The sequence below is a fragment of the Gallus gallus genome, chromosome 13 (assembly GCF_016699485.2).
Source record: "Gallus gallus isolate bGalGal1 chromosome 13, bGalGal1.mat.broiler.GRCg7b, whole genome shotgun sequence".
Taxonomy (NCBI): domain Eukaryota; kingdom Metazoa; phylum Chordata; class Aves; order Galliformes; family Phasianidae; genus Gallus; species Gallus gallus.
The window spans coordinates 11,175,105-11,201,908 of record NC_052544.1 but is presented as its reverse complement, the minus strand read 5'-3'; the positions used below and the strand labels follow the sequence as shown (position 1 = coordinate 11,201,908).

At 42.7% G+C, this 26,804-nt stretch overlaps 1 protein-coding gene across 13 annotated transcripts in view; it reads left to right on the top strand.

Annotated features, from left to right (window-relative positions):
* Positions 1–26,804, top strand: part of SGCD (sarcoglycan delta) — a 358,597-nt gene that overhangs the window by 232,688 nt on the left and 99,105 nt on the right. For all 13 annotated transcript variants that reach the window (XM_040647163.2, XM_040647162.2, XM_040647165.2 and 10 more), the window contains one exon: positions 5,199–5,300. In XM_040647163.2, the coding sequence (XP_040503097.1) occupies positions 5,199–5,300 (102 nt within the window). The remainder of the gene's footprint in view (positions 1–5,198; positions 5,301–26,804) is intronic.

Genomic DNA, 26,804 nt, shown 5'->3' with positions numbered 1-26,804 from the left:
TGTCACATATTCCCTTTCAGAGTAAGCTGGAGGCTTCTTCTCTTCTGCCTCTTAGTCTGTAGTCATACAGAGCAACTAACAAACTGAGAGTTTCCACTTGGAAAGAAGGGCTCTGAGCTTTGTGCAGACTTGGTTTGGGCTGAATTTTACATCACCATAATGGTTTGCAGGCAGTTTCCTCCTTTGTACATGGCGTCCTGGCTTGTATTAGCAATACAGCAGGAGCAGGTGATTGTCCCCCTGTACTGAGCTCTGGTGAGGCCACATCTTGAGTGCTGTGTTCAGTTTTGAAAGACAAGAGAGACATTGAGGCCCTGGTCAACAGCTGTGCGGGGTCTGGAGCACAATTCTTAGAGGGAGCAGCTGAGGGTGCTGGGATTGTTTAGTCTGGAGAAGAGGAGGCTCGGGAGAGACCTTATAGGACAGAAATCTGAGGAAGGTAAGGTAAAACAGGTCACCTGCATTTGTTGTTTTTTTCCTCCTAACTTCGGATGTATTGAGCTGCGTAATAACTTGCACATATCTGGAAGCGATGCAGAGCGCAGCAATCAATAATACAAGCAACAATAATCAGGTGTTTCAGCCATCTGACATGAGCAGCTTCCAAAGATAATTCTCTCCCACAGGATGTTACCATACATAACTTCAGTTTATTCATAGTAAAAGAAGCAAATCCTTACCTGCCATGCAGAGACAAACCTTGCTGCAGAAAACCGATACGGGATGGAGGTGCAGGAAAAAGCATGAGGATAACTGCTTTTTCACCGAGCAGCCCACAGCCCTGACAAACACTGGGCTGGTGGTGGCCAGCAAGCAGCTTGAGCTCATAGTGTTTGCCATCACTGGTGTCCCTAGAAAATCCTTAGGAAAAGAGCAATAGAACAGTAAACAGCACATTTCCCCTCTATATTCGGAAATACCAGAGGAAGTGCAGAGCAGTATGAGGCTGAATGTATGGTTTGTAAAGAACGGAGCATCATAGCACAGAGGCCACAGTGAGCTCATGCTGTAGGCTAGCTGTGCCATGAGCCCAGCCTCATGTAATAGAGCTACCGTAGGTGGCAGACACTTCTGGAAATGCCCCACAGCAGCCCAGATGGGTGCAGTTAATGCAACTTGCAGGTATTCACCGCAGTAATTACGTATCTCCGGTCAGGTTGGCTGCTTTTTCTTATTCTGCCAACTGAACTTCCCTGCTACCCACCGTACAGTTAAAAACAAAGTAGAAAGTAACCCACGGCTGTTAAAAAGGAAAACAAAACAAAACAGCCAGGCTTTGCCTGTGCTTATGGCCCCAGGGCTGACCTCGAGGTAAAGGAGCCTCAGCCTTCAGGTAGCAGTGATGCTGGGCTCTTCCCCTCACATCAGCACTATCCATTGTAATTGGTTGTTAAACTGAGCTGCCTCTCAAGCTAATAAAAAAGAAAGTTCTCCGTCATTCAGCAATACCAAAACGACATTTATGTTATTTGGGATTTTACCATTGCTGTCCCATTTTAACACGGAGCAGTCGGTGACAGCACATAAATTTTTATGCCTGCCCATTACAAGGCATTGTATAAAAAGAGAGGTGGCTGAGGCAATAAAAGTAATGTGGAAGTTATCTCCCCGTTCCACCAAAAAACTGAATAATTCAAAGCAGGAGGTAATGGAAAGTTCCTGACTCCGTGCCTGCTGTTTTCCAGCAGTTAGCCTGGGAGCTCCCACAAAGCTGGCTTGTGCCTGAACACTGAACTCATTCATTCTCTGTTGAGGAGTCCACTAATAAAGAGGGGAGAAACAGAGGCTGTCGGACATCAGTGTACCAAATAATCGATACCACACAGGTTTTTCTTATTCACAAGCAACAGAGTGGCAGATGAGGATGTATACCAATCATGACACAGTGTTTAATAAAAAAATCATGGTCTCTGTCACTCCGGCCAGCTTCCTACTACATTTTATAGGTCAAGGTCCATGAAATTTTATAGCACTGGTGCTATATATATATATTCACTGTAGCAATGTATGACATTTAGTTTCTATTAAACCATATACGATAGGGAGGAGGAAGATGCTTTACCCAAAACAACACATGCAGGGTGTTCTTTCACACAATGATTTCTTTCAAATATATCTGAATTTTGGTACCTTTGTATCATTCTGCAAGCTGCAGAGGATTTTCTAACAGGAAGTAATAAGGGAAGACTATTCAATAATGATTATACTGTTAGAAATTAGGAATATGTTCTCACTTTAGACTCAGATTACAACCTTTGTGTGGTGGTTTTTTTTGACTGCTGACTTAGAATGTCACTACAAAAAGCTGTCAATCAGAAGTGGCATGAACAGTAGAGGGGTGGTGATGGTAAGTGTCAGTGCTGAGCACCGTGTCCTGACCCCAAACACCATGGAGGGAAGGAGGTGACATCTGGTGAGTAGGGTCAGAATGGCAGTGTCAGAGACTGAGAAGAATAACATGGGGAAGTGCTTTCTTTACTCTGACCCCCTGCTTATGTATTTTTAAGAGCATGCGTCTGCCTGTACAATATGAATCAAATGTGTTCTTGGAGTTCTGCTTGTTGAACATTGTCCCATAGACCTGATGTGTCTTTTTGTATTTATAAGACCAGCTAGCCGTGAGTTATATGGCCCATATGTGTGTTTTTTAAATATATAACAACCCCACGGGGGAATACTTGGAAACAGAAGGTGAAGGGGAGAAAGGAAGAGAAACACCCAAGAGGAAAGTGGAATACTGGATTTGTGTTATGATTGAGGATATAGTTGTGATCCTCTGAACTTGGTGGTTTACCACAGCCTCAGTAGTGACTTGACAAGTGCCATCAGTCCAAGTTACTGGTGGAGTATTGCTTTACATCAGCTCAGCAGTGAGCCCTATTCCCAGGGATTTGGTGATGGTCATTCCTGCAGCTAGATGTGACATGCACCTACCCATGTGACACTGGAGAGCATTCTGCAGCGTGAAAGCCTTCAGGGTTTGTAATCTCACTGAAATGTCTATTTGGGGAAAGACTTTGTAGATTTTTTTAGCAGAGCAAAACACGTGAGGGTCTGCAGATAGCAGTAATAATTCCTGCTCACTCAAATCGCAAAGCATACCACTATCAAAATTTAATCTTGGCTCTTTGGCGCATAATCATATTTCACTCATTTTCTTCATACTTTTGCTTGAGATAAATGAACCCCCTTCTGTGCCATCACCAACCCAGAATTCATAAGCCAGTATTTTACAGCTGGGGCAGGAAATGTAGCCACTGGCACTTTACGACCCATCTCTCATTCCTCCTCCTCCCCTCTTCCCCCCTCCCCCCCCCTCCTCCAGCAATCAATAGCATTTTCAGCGTATGTCTCTATGTAAAGTTTGCTTACACCTTTTGTTTCAAAATGATGTGACAGCAGTCAGTCCATCAGCCAGCACTCCTGAACCTTTGTTCACAAGTCATCATGTTGTGGGGAAAGTGACCATTGCTTGGCAGGGAACACCCTGGGACTGATACTTGTTGGAACAGGGGAACCCCTGGTGGGTGACCAGCGTCCCTACTGAGCTGTGTTGTGTCTCTGAGTGGTGGATGTTCCATGCGTATCAGTGTTCAAGAGACATTTGGATAATGTCCTTAATAATATGCTTTAACTTTTGCTTAGTTCTGAAGTGGTCAGGCAGTTGGACTTGATCTTTGCAGGCTCCAACTGAACTCCCTCTTCCTCTTCCCCTTCCCCTTCCTCTTCCCCTTCCCTTTCCTCTTCCCCTTCCCCTTTTTCTTCCTCTTCCTCTCTCTTCCTCTCCTCACCTCTCCTTTCTCCTTCCCTCCTGTCCTCTCCCCTACCTTCCCTTCCACTCCCCTTCCCTCTCTTCCTTGCATTTGAAGTTCTTTTGATTATACATCTATCTTTTGCAGTTCTCCACAAACATTATGTTTCTTAAACACACAACTTTCTATACAACTGGTGCCTAAATGAATGTAAATCCCTCATCTTATTAAAAGTTGTGACTTTCTCTCACAAACTGAAAGTGAAATATTTTTAGTTGGACCCCATTCTACTCTGAGCCAATGTATCCATATACCTGTCTTATTGAATAAAAACTGCACAAAAAACTCATACAAAATTTTGACATATATATATTTTTTTGCTATTATGGTTTGTCAGATGTTTCATTACATCTTGGACACACATAACTAAACAATTTCAAAAGAAAATGGACTATTTGTAGTCATCTGCTGGAGACCTGCAGCCAACTCTTTGCCCCATTTGTCAAGAAGGTTCCTTCTCATGCAGCACAGGGAGCAGTGGGGACAGTGGGAGAGAGCTGGTAACCCAAATGTGAAATCCAGACGTGGAGAGAGAGATGCATGTTACATCAGTCACTTCAGGCCTGACCTCTGGAACTTTGCAACAGTTATTTGAGCACGGGAGGCTGACTCAGAAGACCCAAATATTTGGATATGGAGGTTCAGACTTCTGGGATATGCTCAGGCTGTGCAAGGAGCAGAGGGAAGGCTCCAACCCTAAGCTGATCATCTTGGGAAAGAAAAGTCAGGATTTAGCCCATGGCAGAAAAGCAGTCCATTGGGAAGGTATTCCTCTTATATATATAGCTGCTTTTCCAAGAGCACATATTTACAGAAATGTATATTTTGATAGAGCTGTGTGTTGTCTTTACAGCATTGAAAGCACAAGAAAGATGTGTGACTTCAAACTAATCAGTGCATTGTTTTGTCATAAGCCCTAAGGAAACCATACCAAAGGGTCTATTTTTTTGCAGAGATTTTCCCAAATACGGGGGTGCATGTTCCGTACTCCATTTATTGCAGTAAAATTACTCACATGTTCTTCATATGAATTTGTCATGAATGAGGAGGTAGATTAATATACAGACACACGGTGAATATAGCAGTGAATAGTTTCCTGTTAACGCAGAACATCGCTGTGTCTCTTTGAGTGGAGATGACTGGCTTAAAAGAGCATCTTTCATCTGCGTAAATGGTTTACTGGGGGGCATTGCAAATTGCTCTGAATGGATTTTTTTTTTTTTCCACAGAAACAAGGCTAAAAGGATAACACGAGTAACTGCATTCTCTGGTGCCTCCCAGTGTTTTGCATGTTCTCCTCGATAGGAAACAGAAATCAGTTATTGGCAGCCTGATGGATTTAGTAATTGTAACTAATGGGGTTGTTTTGTTTTGTATGTGTTCTAGGATGGAATGGGGAACCTGAGAATCACGGATAAGGGTCTGAAGCTGGAAGGAGATTCAGAATTCTTGAAACCTCTCTACGCCAAAGAAATCCGCTCAAGACCAGTAAGTTGTTGGGAAAAGAATAATCACGTTTCTGCAGTCTGAACTGTAAGAAACCTTGAAGTGGCAGAGTGGTATCATGACTGAATAAATTACTTTGGCCATTCTATACAAATGTAATTTGGGGAGAGAGACAGGGGGTGTCTCTTGGGTACTTTGTCAAGATACAATGTCCTCTGGGTGGCTGCAAGGTTGGTATCTGTGAATTTAGTTGATGTAAGGCACAGTTAAAATTCTCCAAGGACCTCTGAGATCTCACATGTCTTTGTGTCTCCCTTCAGGATAAATCATAAGCAGCCCTCAACTGAAAGACCTAATGTTTCTGAGGTATAGGGACAGCGGGCAGTCGTGAATTCCAGCTCACATTTAACTAGTTGAACCTTTTCTGCAGAGAGGAGTGAGCTGATGCTTTAGCAGAAGAGCCTGATCTGTTAGCTGGTGCAGTAAACCCATACTATGTGCTCAGTCCTGTTTCATGTTGTGCTTTAAAATTATGTGCACTTAAAATTCAGCACTGCTCGGTGAGACTGCTTGACAAAAGTGGCGAGGATGTTAACAACTGAAAATGAGGAAGAATCCAAGTGTGATTGAAATATCATTTTCATGGTAGCATTTCACTGACTGTCAATGCCTTTTCTTGTTTTTAATGCAATCCTGTTTGTCCTGAGTAGCTGTAAAATAACTGAAAAGATTACATATCCATTCCAGAATCCTTCTAAGAAGATGTCACCTAGCTTGTTTCCTGATCTGAAGTGTTGAGTCAGATACCAACCTCCCATTCTGATAACAATGGCAGATAGCTAATTAAATAAAGTTAACAGCCTTTTATCTCAGCATTTCAGTGGTCTTGTAGAAATTGGAATTTGTAGCATAATCAACGTAACATCCAATACAATATCCGATTTAATTATTGAAGGTTGTAACCTCTGTAAGATGGCTAGGAATTGATTTCAACAAGCGTAATCATTTAGGAAGAAAAGTTAATGAGAAAACGTTCATATCTATAAATGTTTTCATTCCTGAATTAAAAGAGAACCATAAAACCTTATGTGTCATACATTTCGTAATGTAAAGTGTGTGGAAAACGTGCAGCACTCAGTCTGATAAATAGACTGAAGAATTGCTACATACATTTATTTTCCTTCAGTTAGGCTGCTGAAAATAGTATTTGATTACTGAGAGAACCAAGAACCCTTTCTTGCTACAGGGAGTTTACTGTTTAAATGTACCGTTATACTGATTTACATTTTAATAAGGTGGGGGGACAGAAGGTGTCTCCTTCTTGAGATAATGAAACGAGTTTCCTCACCACTGACAGCTTAATGAATGCAAGAAATAGAAAACATAAGGTAAGACCTCTGTGTGTGCTCCTTGCTTTATCCATCCTCCAGGATTAGTCTTCTTTTTGCACAGGAAAGCCAGGAAGAGCTGATCTACAGCCAAGCAAGTCAGAGCCTCTCTGCTCACCTCAGTCCATGAATCCTGGAGGCTGTTTTAACTGTTTAGTTGCATAAACCACATGTGAAGTTTCTCTGACTTCTTAGTGGAGTTAAACTGGAGAAGCCTGTGCTGAATTTAAGGTTGCTCGTAGTAACGCTGGAATTATTAATGAACTGGGGACAACAGGAACAATCCTGTTGATTTCAATCAACTTAGGCTTTCTTGCTGTGTGTGAACTTGGCTTCATGTAAGCAAATCAAAGGGCTGCATTCAGCGAAAGACACAGATTATTTAAAAACATTATTGATTACCTGAAGCAATATTTGTTTAAAGCATATAAATATAACCTTGTTATTGCATGAGCCTGACTGTTATCTGGAGAGTGATGAATAGCAACTGGTGGTAGCTGTGTTTGCGCCCTTGTAGTCTTGTTTTAGAGAAATGAGATAGATGCGTTCATTTCTCCTGGAGTGATCAGAGCATCTTAAACTCCCAGCCGAACATATTGCAAACTAAACGGTGTTTTCCATGCCACTTGCATGGAACATGAGCATCTTGCTGTCTTTAATTAGGAAGTTAACTGGACCATGAAGTATTGCCTGTGTAAATAAAAGTGATTTGTACATAGTCAAGAAGGTGCATTAGGAATCCTCACATTTCTTTACTAGCACATAAATTATGGAGATTATGAAAAATTGGACAGGTCATCTATAAACCCATCTGTAGCTCAGCTGCACTGTCAATCTCAGAATGTAGCTGTCTTTCTAACTGTTGTAATTTATTGTGCACTATCGTGTGAACCATCTGCCTGCTTATAAATCAGACAAACTTTGACTGAAAGTTGCACGTAGCAGCACAAATTGTTAATTTTATGTGCTGGAAAGCAATGACAACAGTTTGGTGGTCTGCAGTCTTCATTGCCTTCATCTGAATTGAACTTTCAACATGGAAATTTTCCTGCCTCTGTTCAGAAGAGCTGCTAACGAGCAGACTCCTTGAAGCTTACTGTAAGTGGAGATTTAGCTTTTTTTAGAGCAATTGTGTTGTTTGAAGCTTGCCACTTTGAGGACTGTCAGGTCTGTGAGTAATTTAAAAGGGGCAAGACAGAGAGCAGGCTGTGTGTGTTTTGCATCCCAGTAACAACAGACATAAAGTCATATGCTGAGATTATGCTGTAAAATCAAGCAAATTACTTCCTCAGGAACTCTGTGACAACCAACGAGTTGATAGTCTCAGCTTTAGGAGCCTGAGAAGGGCATTGCTGTGAGAGGATTAGGATGCTTTGGCCCTTTCAGTGTTCATTTGGAGTGCACAGATAGGAAAAATGAACCTCAGTTTGTGAATGTTTACACCCAGGCTTCAGTTTTCTCTGCCTGGGGCAAAGTACAGTGCCTACTGATGTCTTCCTTTCTTTGGGTGATGCCAGAGGTCCCAGGCACATTCACTGTGGGACACATCTTGACACCACGTCAGTGAGAACCAAGTGCTTGCTCAGAGCATTGGAGCGAGCCCGGCCTCATCTGAAGCCAGAGGAAATATCTGGTGCATGCAGTGGGAGGTCTGGCCTGTCACAGCTCTTGGCTGGGATTCTGCAAGGGCATCTGGTTGGCCTAAAAATTTCACAGTTGTGAATTAGGGCTGATAACTGCTATTCCCTTTACTGGTGTTTAGTAAGTTCTCATCAGCATAAAAGCTAGACTGGCGAGTACATCAAATATGCTTGTCTGTGCTTTTCATTTTCCCCAGCCAGTATTTGAATGATAGAAATTTTGAAGGAAGCTTTTAAGACTGGTAAATAATTATTTTGCCAATGCACTTGTCTCACTATGTTCAAATCTGGAAGAAGAGTGGTATAAATTTAAAGCACGGAAGCAGCTCTGTAATGCAGGTATTTTTTCTGTATTATTTGCTCTGTGGGTCTACCTGCCCCAAAGCTAAAAATACACACCAAAAAACAATAAACCATGTATTTGGGCTTTACAATGACATGTGGCCTCTCCGGGGGCATACCTGCCTCACAGCCATAAGTACATATTTATAAACAGTGCAACGTACTAATTTGGATTAAAAAGCAACATTCACCCGTGAGGTGAGGCAGTGCAGATGGCAAGATAATTGCAGCCCTGTAAGAAGCTCAAACTGTGTGGTAGAAATCTTGTTTTCTGCAAAGGCTCAGGTAGATAGCATGAAAGAAGGCTGCTATTTTTTTGAGGAAGGGGACAGAATCATGCCTTTTTTTCTCCTTTGTCAGAGTTTACGGAGCAGTAAGAGGGTACCGAATTAGTTCCTGATGATTTGGTCTCACAGAGTGCTTAAGGATTTCAGTGCACTCACTGAAACCATCACGGGGTGGAAATGAAGTTTGTCTCACTGTGTGGCTGTCACTTAGCAGCCCCTGCACTCCGCATCCTTGGCATCATCCCTCCTGGCGTTTGCTATTCCCTAAGTGACCAACCTTTCAGAGAAGAGAACAATATTATGCACATGATGATAGAATGAGCCCATGGGGATGTTGGTCCCAGGGACAGTTCAGCTGCCGTTGAGACTTCAGGGATGACGGCACTGTTTCAGGTGGACAAAACTCACACTATCCGATGTCAGCTTCTGAAGCGGCATGCTTCCTTTAGTTACATCTTCAAAGCTTTCTGTTTCTTTCAGTTGATTTTTGGCAGCAGATGCTAAAACATTTTTTAAAAGCCTTGGTAGTTAAAAAAAGGATGATGGTGCAAGTGATGGTGCAGCCAACAAAAGGAAGCTATACAGCCCTGCTTGGCCCCCCCTTATTCTCCCTGTTTATCCCCTGTGGCAATGCTCCAAATACCTTGTTGTTAGAACATTGATTTTGGAACAAATGCCTTTGTTCAATACTCAAACCTGAATCTTGCTTATCCATCCACTATCACAGAAGTTTAGATTCATTAAGGTTGGAGAAGACCTCTCAGATCACCAGGTCCCACCACCCCCATCATTCCCACTGAACCACGTCCCTCAGTGCCACATCTCCACATTACTTGAACACCTCCAGGGACAGCCTGTGCCACTGCATCACTGCTCTTTCTGAGAAGAAATGTTTCCTAATATCCAACCTGAACCTCCTCTCATGTAACTTGAGGCCATTCCCTCTTGTCCTGTCAGCAAAGAGAAGCAAGGGGGGCTCTTCTTTCAGGGACAAAGAAGTAAAACTAAACAGAAGCAGCTGAGTAAGTTGGGAAAGGCATTACTCTGGCAGAAGCACCCTCACCTGATGCACAGACACTGTTGCCATCACCACCCGAAGCAGATTTGAGTTTCTGTATGGCAGTAGGCTGCGAGCATCCGGTGGGATTTATAAACCTGATACGCTCTCCTCTTAATAAATTTCATTCTCAAGCAATAAAATCCAGAGATCCTACTTCAGGTTGAACTTTGGTTGCCCCGGAGCTCTGGGGGCAGTTACTGTGATATTTTCAGTGTGCTAAAAAGGTGGAAGTTTAAGCAAATTTTACAGCAACTGTGAAAACATTTCCCTAGCTTCACAGTAATATTGGCCAGAAGTTTCTTAGCTTTGAATTTAGAAGGAAATTTTGCAGGCTGGCAGAAGGAGTACTTCCAATCACACCAGAATTATATCTTGCTTTGTGTGTTTCCCGTCGTTTGTCTAACGAGCTGGTGTTATGTGCTGCACACTGAGAGCACAACGGGCAGCTGAGCATCCTGCCAGCTGCCAAATGTCTTTGAGTAGCCCACAGAAGAAAGAGTGGGGAAGCTCTGAAGTGAACTAAGTTTTTGAACTAGCTCTACAACTTCTGTTTCAAAGCAGAAATCTTGTGGAGGCTGCCCGTGGCATTTTGAAAAGGATTTCATTAAATGTTTCTAACATGTCATAAGCTCTTTTAAATGGAAGGGTAATGGCTCATAACATTTGTAAGCTTTTTAATTTCATGCAATATGAGCAGTGTAATCAACACCTATTAAAGTCAATCAGCTGTGCCAAGTGGGCTACCTACCTCGGCTTTTGTCTCTATTTTCATCATGGGCATACCTCTAAACTGACCCTGGGCACAATGCTTTTGTGCTTCCTGGTCCTATCTTCACTGGGGATTCTGTGTCTAGCTAACCCAGTGTGGTCCTTGGAGAAGTGTCTGTGCTCACAGACTGGATAAATGCTTGCAGTCTGTGTTTTTTGTCTTCTAGGTGGGTAGTTTGGGCCATGCAGTTGTTGCAGCCCCAAAGCCAAAAAGGGAGAGTGAGAATTTCCCAACTGATCTCTGAGTTTGAATGACTTTTTTTCTCTTCAATAGGTGAAATTTCTCTGCTTGAGTTGATTGTATGAAGTGTGGGGAGATGTTCAGATCGTGTTTGTTTTGCTGTTCTGATCTGATTCCTTTCCCCTTTTCATTTCAAACATCTGCAGCTGAACTCAGTGGTCATAAAAACAAGCGATGTGCACCGCGGCTCAAAGTGAGCTGCGAGGTTAAGGCTGGATGCTCTGTGCTCTCAGAGCTTTTGCGTTGCATTTTTACCACGATCCCAGAGCATTTCAGCTGTGAAGAGTTTGACAGCAGGACTGAGTTGTGTTAGGGCTGTATATCCACAGAAATGTTGCAAATCAACTAACACCGCGTTTTTAGCTGAGTCGTGATCCTTGAGACAAGAGTGCAGGCGCTGGAACCTGGAGGGGAATGAACATTTGATTTAGTTTATTCCTCCAAAAGGAAAAGGAAAAGACATGGATTTATTGATTTTAAAGTTGAAAGAAAAAAATGGCTGAGCTGAATGTATTTGGCAGGCAGTTTCTTCCTGTCCTCCAACACGCACAACAGTTTCGGTGTCTGTTATTTCAGCTTACGTCCAGCATCTCCAACTTGTGTGCTACCTCTGTGAACGAGTTTGGAAGGTTGTATGTAGCTCATTTTTCTTAATTAGCCATTTATTATGGACTCTCATTATTCCTACAGGGATGTAGGAGCTGTGCACCATCCTTATTTTTCTGTGTTTAATATTACATTAAAAAAATAAGATTGCTTGGGGTTGAATGTGAGATACATCGGTCTCACCTACTGATCTGGTGTTTTGTTGCCTTCTGTTCTTACTGGACAGACATTACTGTTAATAGAGAAGCTATGCTGGTATTTGGCTACAACCAACCTGCCAACACATGGGATTGGAGACATCTGTAGAGTAGTCTTGAATTTTCAGTCCAAAACATGACATAATTTCATTTTAACAAGCAATAGGCTGAGAAGGAAGTAAGCTTTCCAAAGCACCTGAAATTGCTCAGGGGAGGGGTGCGGTTGTGTACTGATGCATTTCTCTCTCTCATGGGCAAAGGCTTTGAGCGTAAGGATTTCCAATGTCTAGACATGGCTGCTGACAGTCAGGATCCTGGCTGCTTTGGAAATCCCAAAGTATTATAAACAGCTTCTTAATACTGAAAAGTCAAAAAGGAATAAAGCTTCATACAGCGTAGATAGAAGACAGAGACAGAATGATTCAGGAAGCACTAAGAGGCAAATAGCGAGATCCAATTATAAAGAAACAGAGTGGTGTTTCTGATGTTTCCGGGAACCCTCAATAGCAGAGATTCTTGTCCTCTTACCACAGGACAGCAAACACTTCTGCAACTCTTCTGCTGTCACAACTATTTCAGAAGCAAAGTTATGTATTTCATAAGGCAAGTGTTACTTGACAAGACAAGCTGTGCTGTCATTAGCAAGTGCAGGCACACACAACGGGTTTTACAGACAGTTCAGTTGGCTGCTCTTTGATTTGCAACAGGAAGCGAAAATCAGACCTTCCAGGTTTCATTTACAAGCTCCTTTGCCAGTAATAAGAGTTTCTCTGATTGTTCTGCTTCTAGATGACAGATGTTGGATTTGGAGAAGGAGCTCAGGGTAAAACAAGAACAACGCTGAATTTGTTCCTGTTCTTTTAGGACAAATTGGTTGAGGCTCTTGGGAAAACTGACTTGCATCTTTTGAAGGTAAAAGTGCGATTTCTTTGGCTGCTAACATCTCCCTGGCTGGAACATCTCTATTTTCAATATTTATGTGTCTGGGGCTGTGCCTGGCTGCCTGCTCCCCTGGACCAATGTCTTTCAGCAAGGGACAATCCCATGCTGGTGTTCGTAGCACACTGTAGGGGTGCAGGATGCTAATACATACGTGATAAAAGAGGCTTTAAGTCTAGTCACACAGACAGGCATTCTGGTGTGTCAGTGGATCCTTGATTTGGTCTTCAGTCTAACCAGATATTTAATTATCGCATTCTTTACAGACATTGATTACTTCATTGATGTTAGTGTGGCTATTCACCTGCAGAAATTTAAGTGTACGTTGGCTTTTTTTCCTGGATCATGCCCTATAATTTCTACGGATGCTGCATAAATATGGCAGTGAAGCCACTGTTGGGAGTCCATTCTGCCAGACACTGTGTAAACATAAAGGCAGCCCCTCCCAAGGGGTTCTGTGCTGTCAATAGGTAGAGTGGGACAGGCGATAGGGATGAGGGTGAGCAAAGTGGCTCACTCATGTGCTCCTACGGGAGCTGAGGAGTTGTGTGATGAGCCCTGTCTCCATGTGCACGTTCATTTTAATGGATCATCACATGCCACAAGTGGGAGAGCTGGCAGATATTTTCAAATAAAAGCTGATGTGGTTAAACAGTGTATTTGGAGGTAAGGTGTCATGCAGCTTTGCATTTGTTTCCCTGCTGGAACTATGAGAGCAACTAGCATAGTAGCAAGGGAAGCTGAGCAATTCTGGAAGGGAATACAGCAGCATTTCCCTTTGAGACATTGAGATGCTGGCATGGAAACTACAGTAATTTAAGGATGAAGATGTCCTCCTTTGGAAAGTTCTTTGTTATGGTCTGCAAAGGAAGGTTTTGTTTAAAGTTTATTCCAAGTGATGCAATGCAAAATTGGATCTGTAAGTCTGCTCATGGAAGTGATGAGTGAACGTATGCCAGGATTTGTGTAGTATCAATATTGGCCACTTTTCTGTATTCTTCATCTGTAGTCCACAACCATGCAAAGAAAGTGGCTTTTATGACTTAGGCTTTTTTCTATCCAACTACAGCCTGATACTGTGATTCTAGTTAATTTTCTTTTTGAGCAAAACATGATACCTTTCCACTGTCTCTCTCTTGATTTAGACAAGGGATGAATTTGTCATGGGGCATTTAGGGAATAAAGGCAGTTAATGCCTGAGTTCTGTTTCTCTGCTGAGAAACCAACAGCAGCTGCCAAAAAAGTGCCCATGGCACCATGAATGGGTGGTGACTGCTTTAGAGGGAAGAATGCTGTTCACCGAATCATCTGTATCACTCTTCACAGTGCCTGGGAAGTCTTTTTCAAGACCTAATACAAGCTGAGCCTTCCTCTTGGATGAGATGTGACAGGACTGTAGCCCAAGGCAGTACAGCTGAAGAGTAAGATGTGTTTTCCTAATGAGAAGCTTTGTAAGACATCAATATTTAAAAGCAGAGAAACAAATAAAATTACAGTCAGGTTGATTGAGGGAGAAGAGATGCCATTTCTCCAACAGAATGAGGCTTGCCTGTCTGGCAAGCTTTACAGTTCTTTAGCCAAAAAAACCCTGTTGATTTTCTTATGATTGGGCTCATCTCGAAGAGCAAGAACAAATTTTTCTTAAAATTATTACTTTTCTAGGCTTATTTTGCAGGTTAAAAGTACAAAGTTGAGGTAGCTGTTCGTTGTCTTAGAGCAATTGATATTTTCCTTGAAGCAAATAAACTAACGTGTTGTTCACACAGGTGAAGGCACACAGGGAATGGCCAAATAACCCATAATCAAAATGCACACAAAAATTGCTGTTGGAGGTCAAGATTAAGTGATCAACCTGAGGTTGTTTGGTGACTTGGTTTCCAGAGAGCCATGGCTGTCATTAATGGGATGAGCCTAAACACGTTTCCTCTTCTGCTTCCTATGGCTCAGTGTTCAGAGTCTATCCCTTCCAGGTTTCAGCAGAACATCTTTCACTATTTACATAAAGACCATATAAGAAGTATTGGATCTTTAATGCTGCTGCATTCCTGAAATCCCCAGCTGCTGCTGTAAAGTGACTTCTGCTACGTGCGTTTCCTTATATCCCAACTGTTATTTATAAATGATAAACCTTGATGTTGTACACAGCTGGGAGGGCAGCAGGCTTTCTCTGCAACGTTATCTATTATGCAACATTCTGGGAAACGTAGCTTAGTTCAAGTAGGAAGAAGAGGAGCAGGCAGAGAGGACCCTCCCTGCACCTATTCCTGGTGGAAGCCTCTGATTGGATGTCTTCATTGATCCATTTTGCTCCTGCAGAGTTTTGAAAGAACTTCAGGAATAAAAATGTCAGGAGGCAGATGTCTTCTGTGGCAACGACCAGTCAGACTGAGCCACCCTGCTGATTGCCCAAAGAGTAATGCTGGGTCTGGGCTTTCATATGTCTCCTGTGCTCTATTTACCTTCACACATCCTCATCTCTTTGGCTCCATTTGCCATTATTCACCATTTCCCCAAACAACATTCCTGTCTTCTTCCAGGCATAGAAAAAGCATCTGCTGCTCTTTCTGAGAGCCTGACTTCTACTGAAGTACCGCTCCCTGGCCCCCAGGGCTGTTGGCTGGGGATGTATTTTTGTTCACCAGCAATACCGTGCGTTCTTCTGCTCTCTTAGCCTTGAAGTTGATACCCAGGAGTGTCTGTTGAATGGCAGCTGCAAGATGCAGTCAAATCTCACCACAGAGCTCCCCGTTACTGCTCATGCAATGTCCCACTGGTCAGACATCTGCTGTCATGTTATCTCTGTAGATGCACATGTTCTGTGTAGCAGCATCCAGCAGGATTTAGCATCTTTCCTCCATATCAGTTCAACATCATGTCACATACTTAGCTGCATCTGCCGTTTTCTCTCTTCAGGTCTAATGCTGCCCTGCCTGCTCCATGTTCTGCCTCTCCTGGGGCAGAGGTTTGCAGTTCTCCCTCCTGTCTGACAACAACTTATACATGGCTGTTACCACACTGCGGGTCGTAGTTTGGGCCCCAGTGCTTATTCCTGCAGGGATGTCTGTCTGGTCATGCAGACAGACAGAACACCCTTCTGAAAGCAAAGTATCCTTCATTTCAGAAACAAAGTGGTGAGAAGAAAAGGAATTCAAAACCAACCTGTGTAAATATGTATGCAACGCAGTAACCCCGCATCATAATTAAAGCAGATGAAATTACTTTTCTATCAGAGGCACACTCATGGGCCCAGCTATTCTTTGTGTCCTGCTTTCCCAAATATGCCCCTACAGAGTTAACTCAGTGTTATTTGTACAAAAAGCATTCCCACAACAAGGCCAAAATATGTTTTTCATCAATCATTTTGTAGCTGCTTCAAACCTGTCACACCATAGTATGTGCCTGGAACTGCTTGGGGGGGAGGGGGGAAGAAACAAAAAGAGAGGACAGAAAAAAACAGACAAACCACAAATAAAAGCAAGAATTTGAATAGAAACCTGAATTTTTCTATCCCCAGGAATGGTCCCGTGATCTTTCTTTGTGTCCTGTAAGGTAGCAAGTGCATGGTCTTCAATTAATAAATAATTGCAGTTCTAAGAAATGAGATTAGTACGCCCACAACGCTATTGAAAAGCAGAGCACACTGAGCCCTTCAAACCTATTTCCCTATGCACAGATCAACGTTTGCCCCTGGCACGTGGCAAACCTGGAGGACAGGTCTCATCATGAGGAGCCCTATAATTGTAACAGCAGTCCAGGAACAAAAGTGTTCTGATTGCAGGAACGTGTCCGGGCTGACCGTTGTTGCTTCACAGACCAGATGTGTTGGAGAGAGCTCCACTGGGTAATCACAGCAGCGAGGATGGCCTTCTGCATCCTGCCTTCCAGCCGTAACCGGGCTGTAATGCAGTTGCTTTTGCAGTGTAATTGCTTTCTCTGCAGGGCTTCTTCCTATTGATTCTGCTTGTGTGGATTTAAATTGTTTGCGGGTTGGAACTAGACTCAAGTTGGTCTCCATCTCTGCTTTTCTATGCTAGACAGCACACGTGACAGTTCTATCTAAGAGACTTTAATGATGTCTAGATAGCATCACTCCCTGGCCTGCGCGCGTGTATTTGATTTGAGGAGAGAGGCTGGATCAGATAAGTTCAGAACATCAATAAATGCGTGTATTTTGTTTGGTGACACTTGTTCAATTTGAATCTTTTTTCCCAGGAAGCAGCTTGTGTTGTGTCATTTTTTCAGCATGCTGTGTAAATGCTCTGCATCTGCAACTGTGGAGGACAGTGCCATCCCATAGCAATGCCATCTGCTCATTCACAAAGCGCTGTTTGCGTCGATAAAAAATGTGAGGTGCTACTCATAATTAGGCAAATCGCACGCTGTGATCTGTGATTGATTTGATTTCTGCTGCTGGCTACCTCGCATATGTCTGTGTGTCCATGAGTATTTTCTGTATATCAGCATATGGCTGCAGATGAATCAGAGCCTCATGAATTCTTTTTCCCAGCCCAGGCAGATGGAAGTGTATTCCGTTCTTATTAGCAGCAGATGAATTTTGGTAACATCAGGGGCCTCTGTGAGGATTTTGCCCGCGTTTTGCGTTGTGCGTGCATACATAATTTGGCGTGGCCATCTATAACCTAAAACCAGAAGTGATCCATGACCCAACATGAAGGAAAGTTTGATTTCAGTAGAATCATAGAATCGTTTGAGTTGGAAGGAACCACTAAAAACTATCTGTTCCAACCCCCCTGCACTGAACAGGGACACCCACAGCTCCATCAGGTGCTCAGAGCCCCTCCATCCTGACCTCGGCTGTCTGCAGGGATGGGGCACCGCCGCCTCTCTGAGCAACTCGTGCCAGTGCCTCACCACCCCTATCACAAAAAACTTCTTCCTGAATCTCCCCTCTTTTAGTTTGAAGCCATTTCCCCTTGTCCTGTCAATGCTCAGGGGTAGCCATGTTAGTAGACTTACAGGAGAAAAATGTCTCTATATATATTGGCATTATACAGTGCAGTAACAAAGTGCTTCAAAAGTGCTGCAAGCATTGCAGAACCGAGGTGTCTCTGGTGAATCAGGCTTTTGGAAAATATTATCATTCCTTTCTTTGTAGTAACAATATGTACTCTGAAAGGTTTATATATATACATTCAGCTCAGTGACTGAGATTCTGATGGTTTCTAGTTGTGCTATGGTCCAAGTAATGCTGATAGTAAGAGAAAATAAATCAGAAACCACTCGTTCTGTATAATTGTAATGTTGTCTTTAAAAAGCATATATACATAGTGAGGTATGATTTACCAGTAGTTTTAAAAGATGTCTAAGGCAGGCAGCAGGCATACCAGAAAGGCCATAAAAATGAAAACACATGAACAGAGATCTGCACGCTTGTCTGGAGTAAAAGTTACGAGCGTTGTGGTAGCAATATAGCTGGATGATTTAGAATATTTTAAACCTCGGCAGAGCTCTCTTCAGTTCTCTCCCTCTCTCCTATTGCCCAGTGCATGCACACAGTGTATCAGCAGGAGATCTGTCACCGCTGCAGTCTGACCACAGCTAGGACAGCCTGAGGCAGAAATAGGCTGTAACTTAGCACAGAGCCGTAGTCGTGCTGCTACCATACCTCCTGTGTACAGCATTGGGTCAGTGTGAGCTCCCTCTTGGTCTGATATGAGCAGCTGCTGTGGTTAGGTATCTCTGTAGAAAGATTCAAATAAATTGCAATAATGAATGCCCAGCTAATTTCCAGTGGGAAGCAGTGATTAATGTGCTCAGAATCTAAGGCCACTGCTGTCCTGTTTCAGAGCATTACAATTGCTCTCATCCTGCTTAGTCTGTATGAGGGAGAGCAGCTTCCCTGCAATGCAGTTAATCTCTGAGCACCTTAGATCACCTCCAGTATAATTCCATCGGGTGAATGTGGAGTGAAGTGAAGGACTCCAAGCATTTTCAGAATTGTTTGGTCATTGTATACTCCGTACCGTTCTCTTCTCCTCGGGTGCTGTCCGGGGCTGTCTCGCTGGAGGACTTCTGCAGTGCATCCCATTCTTTCAGGTCCCAGCCCAGGCAGGCGGCAGTGCTCAGCCGAGGCTGTGCCAATGCAGAAAGTTTTGTAGAAGTGCAGCAGCCTTCAGATGTTACAAATCCAGATTTCCCACCCCTACGGACACAGAACAGAATTCCAACGCTCACAGTTGCATTTTATTTTTATGTGTATGTCTGTTTGATGTCATCACGTCTGCGTTTTTCTTTGTATTATGAGCCAGCAAAGTAGAAAACAAAGGAAAAAAAATAAAAGGATGATGAAGACATTAATACAGATATAATCCCTTGGGGATCTTTTCGGTGTTGTTTTTAATGCCAGCAGACACGGTTCAGTGTAGTTTTCAGATGAATCTCAGCTACGCAACAGCTGATTAAGCATCTTGAGGAGGCAGCCATGCACTCCAAGCGCTGTGTTCGTGAGATCGTTACAGGATTTCTTCTAAAGAGAGGAACCCCTGGACTGCCAAAAATAAATCACTTTGAAGGATGTAAAACCCTTTGGGTAGCAATCCAAAAGCAGAATCTAGTCATTTAGATCTCACATCACAGGCCTGCCTTCTTTGCACTTTAAAAGAAGAGTCAGGGATGTAATTGCTTTAATGCAGCAGCGGGAAATTTATCTTTTGTTCCTACTGTCATTAAAAAAACTTCAAGAAGTGCCATAAAAAAGGAGTTTTGTAGTACTGGGCATAAAACTCTAACATGTGTAGTACATATGCTGTTAAAATGTATCACATTGGGTGGGAGCACTGTTTTTACTTAACTTTTCTGAGCTTCACAGTATATCTTTCTGCAAACATGGCCGTACTTTGTTTGCATAGAAGGGACCTGAGTACTTTGCTTGAAGCATTTGAATACTTAAAGAAATATCAGAGGTTAGAATACAGTATGTTGAGTCAGCCTGTGACTTTCTGGGTCTGTGTCCCTGAGTGCCAACTGCAGGTCAGGGCTGTGTCAGCTCTGTCACTGATCCAGGATACATGACTTGGGTGCATGACACTTGTGGAAAGAGTCTATTTCTAGGAACAAGAGGGTACAGACCACATTTTGTTACCTCTGCACTGGACCCATCGCCTCCTTCCTTAAAGAAATAGTCTTTAGAAAGAAATATAACAGGTACAGGGGCATTCTGTAGCTTTCGTTTTAATCTGTTTGTTATCAATTCCATCCACAGTTTGCTTTCATTCTGTTATGAAAAGCTTACACTGTCAAATCAGAAGTTTTACTAAAAAAGGGATTTAGTTACATGAACATTTTACTCAGCCATTTGAAGGACAAAGTCAAGATCAGCAGACTCGGTGATTAAACAACAAAAAGTATGTTCAAATAATATTAAAGGATGTTTTCAATCCAGCACCTGGGGATTTAGCTACGTGACTTAAATTTTTGCTCCAGAAGGCTCCCGGACAAATCCTATTCTTATTGTGAGGAGCTCTATCAGAAGCAGAAGGAGGGTCTGTTGGTTTTCTTTTGTATGGCCACTTAATTAAATACACTGGTGGCTGATTTGCAATTTGGCATGAAATGCAGGGTCTCAGTTGATGCAGGTGAAAGCTGGACTGCTGCTAAGAGGGACCTTAGGGGCTCATTGGATACTCCCAAGTTTGTCTTCTTGTCTTGGTTGACACAAGCAAAGGTAGATGCTGCCCAGTGCTCTGATTTTCAGGTGTGTGATGTCTGTATGATGTTCTGGTGAGGTTTGCTGTGATTCATGGAGGTGCCAGTTCTTGCTCAGCAGCATCTCTTGGGAATTCTGAAGGTTTCTTTACCTGATTGTTTCCTCACCGCTCCATTTTCGGAGTCAGCCCCGAGCTTTTCAAGGCATGCTCCAAGGCAGGACTCAGGGAGTGCAGTGCACGCTTGGGATCAGGTCCAGGAGTGCTTTGTTTGATCTGTGCTCATAGAGTATTCTGGACATCTTGTGGTTAGGAAGCTGCATTCTGTGGCCTGCAGTGAGAGTTTTGCTGATGTTTTCCTCTGTTGGATGTGCAGTCATATTGGAACACACAAAAGTGGATCAGGGATACTAATTTAATCTTATCTGTATCAACAGTCATCTGGGAATTGAGATTTGAATTGAACCAAAACCTGGAGATTTCTAGCAGGTACAAGTTGCCCAGGGAGGTGGGGGGGTCACTGTAACTGGAGGTTCTCAGGAAACATGGAGATGTGGCACTGAGAGACACAGTTAGTGGACATGGTAGGGATGGGTCAGCAATTGGACCAGATGGTCTTAGTGGTCTTTTTCAACCTTAGCAATGCTGTGATTCTATGATTCTCTGCTGCTTTCTGTCCAGTAACAAAGCAAGTAGAGCCAAAGCAGAGGGCAAGGTAGACTTATACTACCTGCCTGCAAACATGCCTTTATCTGATTGAAGATAAGTTCTGGGTGAAGCTGTTTATCTTTTTGTATGCTCAGCCCAGACAAGCTACAGGTTATATCTTGGTTATTCCAATCCGTTTCCTCTATCCTAGTCTTCACAAGGAATTGCTGTCAGGATTTCCCAATGATCTTTTAAGAGAAGAGATTAAGCGTTATACAAATATTTGTTGAATGTCTTAAAATAACAAGCCTCTTGGGGGAGAAATTAAATGTCTGCAGCACCACTGCATGACACTGATTTGGTCAATTTGAATGCGCTGTTTGGAAGCAGTTTAAATCACTGCTCATCCCAGGTTTTGTGCAGGAGAGATGTTTGCAAGTAGTTTAACTCGGTGCCTACAAGAAGAAGCTGCACCAGCACCAAGGGGATTTTTTCTCCTTGGGACTCAGCCCTCTCTCCTTGTTTGTGGCTCTGTGTTGTCCCTACCCATGGAAAAACAGTTCAGAGGGGTATGTGTCACTGCTGTTAGCTCTGTTATTAGTACTGTTATTACACGTAGCAGTAATAGTAGGACTATTTGGACATCATGAAAGGAATGCACTTGTTACAGCCCCTGCAAATACTTTATCAGCAGCTCTTTGAAACAGCACTCAAGGGTACAGAGAAGTGGAGGTGCTGTTTGTGGCTCTCATCCAGGTGAGGGAATGCTTCTGCTCCCATTGCGGGCTGCCTGGTTGCTCTCCAGAAAAGGAGGTTTTTCCCTCTGACAGCCCGGCTATGTAGAGACCAGTGGGGTTCTTCTGTATGTCACTGAGAAAATGGAGCTCTGAGTGGCCTCTCCAGTCTGTTCCTCTCCAGCTTGGATGAAGCTTTAATATTTTAATTTTTCTCATTACGTCTTTCAAGCCAGCGGGAAATTCAACATTTTCATTACTTCCACAAGCTTCGTGTGCAATTACTGTGCAGACTCTTTGAATCCATAAAATCAAATCAAAGCTATTGCTTTTAACCACCCCAGATAGAAAGACATTGATTGTGATGCGTTATTTTTAAATTGCCTGTTAAAGTTTAAAAAGATTTCCACCTATTTTGAATAATTCCCTAAAACATCTGTTATTGAATTTCCTTAAAGACTGCACTGGCTGGGATTGCTTCAGCTGCAAATGAGGGTTGCCAGAGTGTTTTTTCTCTTTTGGTCTCTGATCTATGCAATTTTAGCATCTCTTCCAGAGTGAGCCAGAGAAAAACACCCAGCGAGCTGTTAGGGCTTGTTTGCCATGTGTTTAGCCTAGCAATCAATCGATAACTTTTTCAGTCTTCTGTGTTTTACTGAATACCTCCCTGCTTAGTGGGTAAGCAAGCTACACTGTTTTGACATATTTTTTTGAACTATTCAAATCCTTCATTCTGCAGCGTATGCTCAACATTTTAATCTATGGAATAGGTGTGGCAGCTTCTTTTCTGTATCCAAACATTTACGTTATGATTGAGTCTGCTATGGAAAAAGTGTTGGTGTAATGGGCAGAATGATGAGTGTTTGCTACATAAGATTTCCTGCAAAGGTAAACAGTAGGTTTGTGGTGGGCTGGAAATGGAGAAATAGTCCTCAAAGGATCCCAGCCTCACCTGTGCCCAGAAATTGAGGGACGTGGTTAGTGGGCATGGATAATGGGTTGATGGTTGGACTTAATTATCTTGGTGGTCTTTTTCAGTCTTAATGAATGTATGGTTCTATGAATGGAATTGTGACCCAGTCCAGGGTCAGCATCTTACAAGGAGAATGCTGGAAACATGTCAGATAAATAAGAAAACCTGAAGAAAGCAAAAAATGTATCCCATTCCCATCAATGTGTGTAGCTCTGTTTCTTCAGCAGAACGATCCAAGTGAGCGCTGGAAGAACCTGCAGTGTAAAATGGCATCAGAAAGGAGTGACTGCAATTTAATTTGCAAGTTGCACAGGCAGTTAAATGAGAGGCTGTGGTTCAGTGCAGTGCCACAGGATGACTTGAACAGGAGCTATAGCTCTGCTAACTCTACAGCAGTGAAGTTCATAGATGGCCATTGTAAGGAGATTAAAGTTTCAACAGCCAAATCCAAGCACGAAGAGCATGTTAATCCCAGCACCTGGACTGGGAGCAGTGCTAAAGAGAGGGGCAGGGAAACCTTAGCACCGTATTTGTGATAGAAATGAAGAGCAAATGACAGAAAAAGAGATTTCTCAGTACATGAGATAGCGTGCGGGCAGGGAAGTATGTGGGATTGTTGTGTGATCTGAAATACTAGATTTCTTTTATCAAAAATATGCTTTCCTGAGGAATTGAGTGGAACCTATTTTAGACACCCTGATAGACAAACAGAGAAAGATTCCTTTTTCTATTTTTCTAAACTCAAAAGAGCATTACATCCAGTTTTCAGTTCACTTCAGTTTTCTTTGCCTCATGTCCAAGAGTAACATATGTGTAATTTCTTTGATATTATCTGTCTAGAAAGATTCTGATCTGGATTATTGCCCGTTATACTTCAGAAATGTGGTATATCTTGTACATGTCCTATATACTTGTAGTGTTATAATTAGAACCATGGCTATTTATTGCATGCTCATATTCTAACTTGAGGTCTATAAAGTCTGTGATTTCAACACACATACCAAGCACACTCCAGAAAGTCAGAATGTGGTTTTGTTAGTCCTTTACAGGCACTGAGGGCCATGGGGTAGCAGGAATGGTGGTGATGGGTTGACAGTTGGACTAGGTGGTCTTAGCAGTCTTTTCCCACCTTAATGATTTTATGATTCTATGATGCCTTATTGATCTAGACTTCCATTTGCTGAAGTGCACCAGAATGCTTAACTTCATGTCACGATAACATGAAATGCTAAGAGAATTGAGAGGTTTCCCCTTCTCAGTAATGATTTCTAACCACTTTAAGAATGAATTACTGCTTTAGTCTGTTAATCTGTGTGTGTGTGACTGAAGGAATCTGGCATCATCACTAAGCTTGCAATGGGAAAATTTTAAGAGTTCAATCTGTAAAATATGTCATGTTGTTACCTTTGTAAACAGAAGATGATGGACACAAAATCTGCAGAATTTTCAGCAAAAGGGAATATATATTTTTTTTTTCATCTATTTTCATTTCTTAATGGAAGAAGAATTATGGAAATGAGGGCAGACATTGCATTAAGTGCTTGAAATGGTCCTTCTCTGCAGACCAATAAAAACATAACTCTTCCATTAGAGAAATTTCGGCTGTTTGAAAGCTGCATGAATCTGAGCTCTGAAGCAGTGAATGAGATGACTGTGCTGGGATGAACATTTCAGGTACTGGTTATGTATTTTAAGTCTCTCTTAGATGGATACCAGCTCTTAGCTCATCTTGTAAGCCTTCTTTGGGGCAGCTTTCTTTCTGTAACACTTGGCTTATATTGTAGTGCTTCTGTAGTGAATCTCCTGTTATGCAGGTTAGTATCAGAGCTTTAAAGTTAACCAGTCTTGGGGTTTGAATGACTTTTCCTACCTTAATTTGGCCAAGGAGGTTTTCTGGCCTTTTCAAAACACTGTGTCTACTTGCTTAACTCCATAAGAAAGTCAAATGGTGCAAGTCAAAAATGTGACCTTTCTGTGCTTCAGAAGTGTTCATAGTGGTTCCAGTCCCATCTGTGACTCCAGATTAGGCATGGTGCAGCTATCTGTCTTTAAAATATCCTTCATCTATACATGTAAAATGAAAATGTAGCAGTAAACTGCTATTTCTAGTGGTGTTCAAATTAGGTTCTCTTTTTGGGGCTGCAGAGAATTAATGTCAGAGGAGCAGATCTTCAAGTGAAGCCATCCTTTTTACTCTGCCATTAACCATAAAGTAGTCATCAACATTAATTCCCAGGTGCTTGATAGAAGAACCCAAAGTGAATTAAAAAAAAAGAGCAACATCTTTAGCAGTCATTGCTAGCTGTGGATGCTCCTGCTCATTGCAGGGGAGTTGGACCAGGTGACCTTGATGTAATTGTCATTAATATTTGCACACATGTGGCATTCTTTGGGGGTGAGTTTTATGGTTTCACTGTCAATGCTGCAGGGAACATTTCACCCAGCAACTGAAGCTCTAGTGAATGACTCCAAAGAGTTCGTCCCTGTGCTCCTATTAAGCTTTATATGCAAACAGCCTAATTCTTTTGCCATGATCCAGAAAACATCTATACAAATATTAATTATATTCCTTATAAATTTGAGAAGCAAGGAGAACATGCCTGACCTGCACACCCTGTCCGGAATGTTCATTCTTAATGGAAAGATTTTGAAACATTGGGAAGAAAGTGCAGTGCAAGAAGTGTACGGGCATAGAATTTTCATCTTTTCTTTTTCTTGCTGTTGCACCCCCTCTACTAATCCTCTGGCTTAGCTGATTAATGAGTTTATTCAGCTGCCTGCTTTAGACATTACGAAGAACTGCTGGCAGTGAATTTCTACCTCACACATTCGACTTGTGGCTGATTTAAGTTGGACTCACCCCATGTTAGTGCCCTAGGTGGCTAATAGCCCTTGAAAACCCAGCTGTGAGGACTGGGGCTGCCTGGAGGAAACACAGATTCCCAGGTGTCTTGGATGTGTTTGCACACAGACGGAGCCAGATGGTTTTCACTGTGGGTTTCCTTTGGCTTCGCTCTGTGGGAGAAATACCTGAGTTGGATGGTGCCAGGTAGCTGCGTGGCTCCAGTGTGCTAACAGCTGCTCTAGCTCCTTTTTCAGAGGTGTATTTAAAGCATAAATGTGAAAAATAGGCAGAAGTTGGTGTGGTCAAGTGAGGAGTGGGGAAGGCTTCATGTCTTGTTGCATTTAGTGGGCACACTGGGGATGAGTTGATGGTTGATTAGATGATCTTAGTAATCTTATCCAGCCTTAATGATTCTATGATTCTATCTCCAGACCTGATGGGATAGGTCTGGTCTGAAGCATCCCAGTCTGCATGGTGGTGGTTTTAAGTGCTGGGTGGCTCATAACCACTCAGGGACCAAAGGCACTTTGTTTGTGTTAGCAAGGTTTTCTCATTCACAGCTCCCTGGGCACAACAACCCATGTCCATGCATGTACATAGTGTTGAAGTCATCTGAGGCTATGTGCAATATTGCAGGTTTGACTCTGAAATGCACTGCTGTAATCAGCCTACCAAAATACCACAAACTTCAGGTCAGGTCCAGCATCACCTGCACATCTTAAAATAGAAAGCTGGATGGCACATGCTGACAATAAAGCTGACTATCCCTTAAACAAGGGTAGCGTTTGGGATGTTTTCTGAGCCAGAGGTGTGGACTATGGCTTTGTCTTGGACAATAAACATGTTCAAGGAACGTGGAGATGTGATGCTTAGGGACATGGATTAGTGAGCAATATTGGTGAGTGGACAGTTGGACTAGAGGATCTTAGCGGTCTCTATGACCTTAATGATTCCATGATCAGGAACTAACGCAAATATAAGGAGTCTCAGAAAACTCCCCTTGCACCAGTATGATTGTGTGCAGTGTGGAAAGCAGTGGGAAGGGAAATTTGCCTGCCTCTGAGCACCTTTGGCTGCCACTTTTGGATAAGCTCATTTCTATTCCGGGTTACGTCAGTACCGTGCGATGATGAGACAGGCACAGGCGGACACAAGGGCACAAGCAGCGGAACCTGCACCTCACCCCATCCCTAGCCATGCAGCTGTCCCCATCT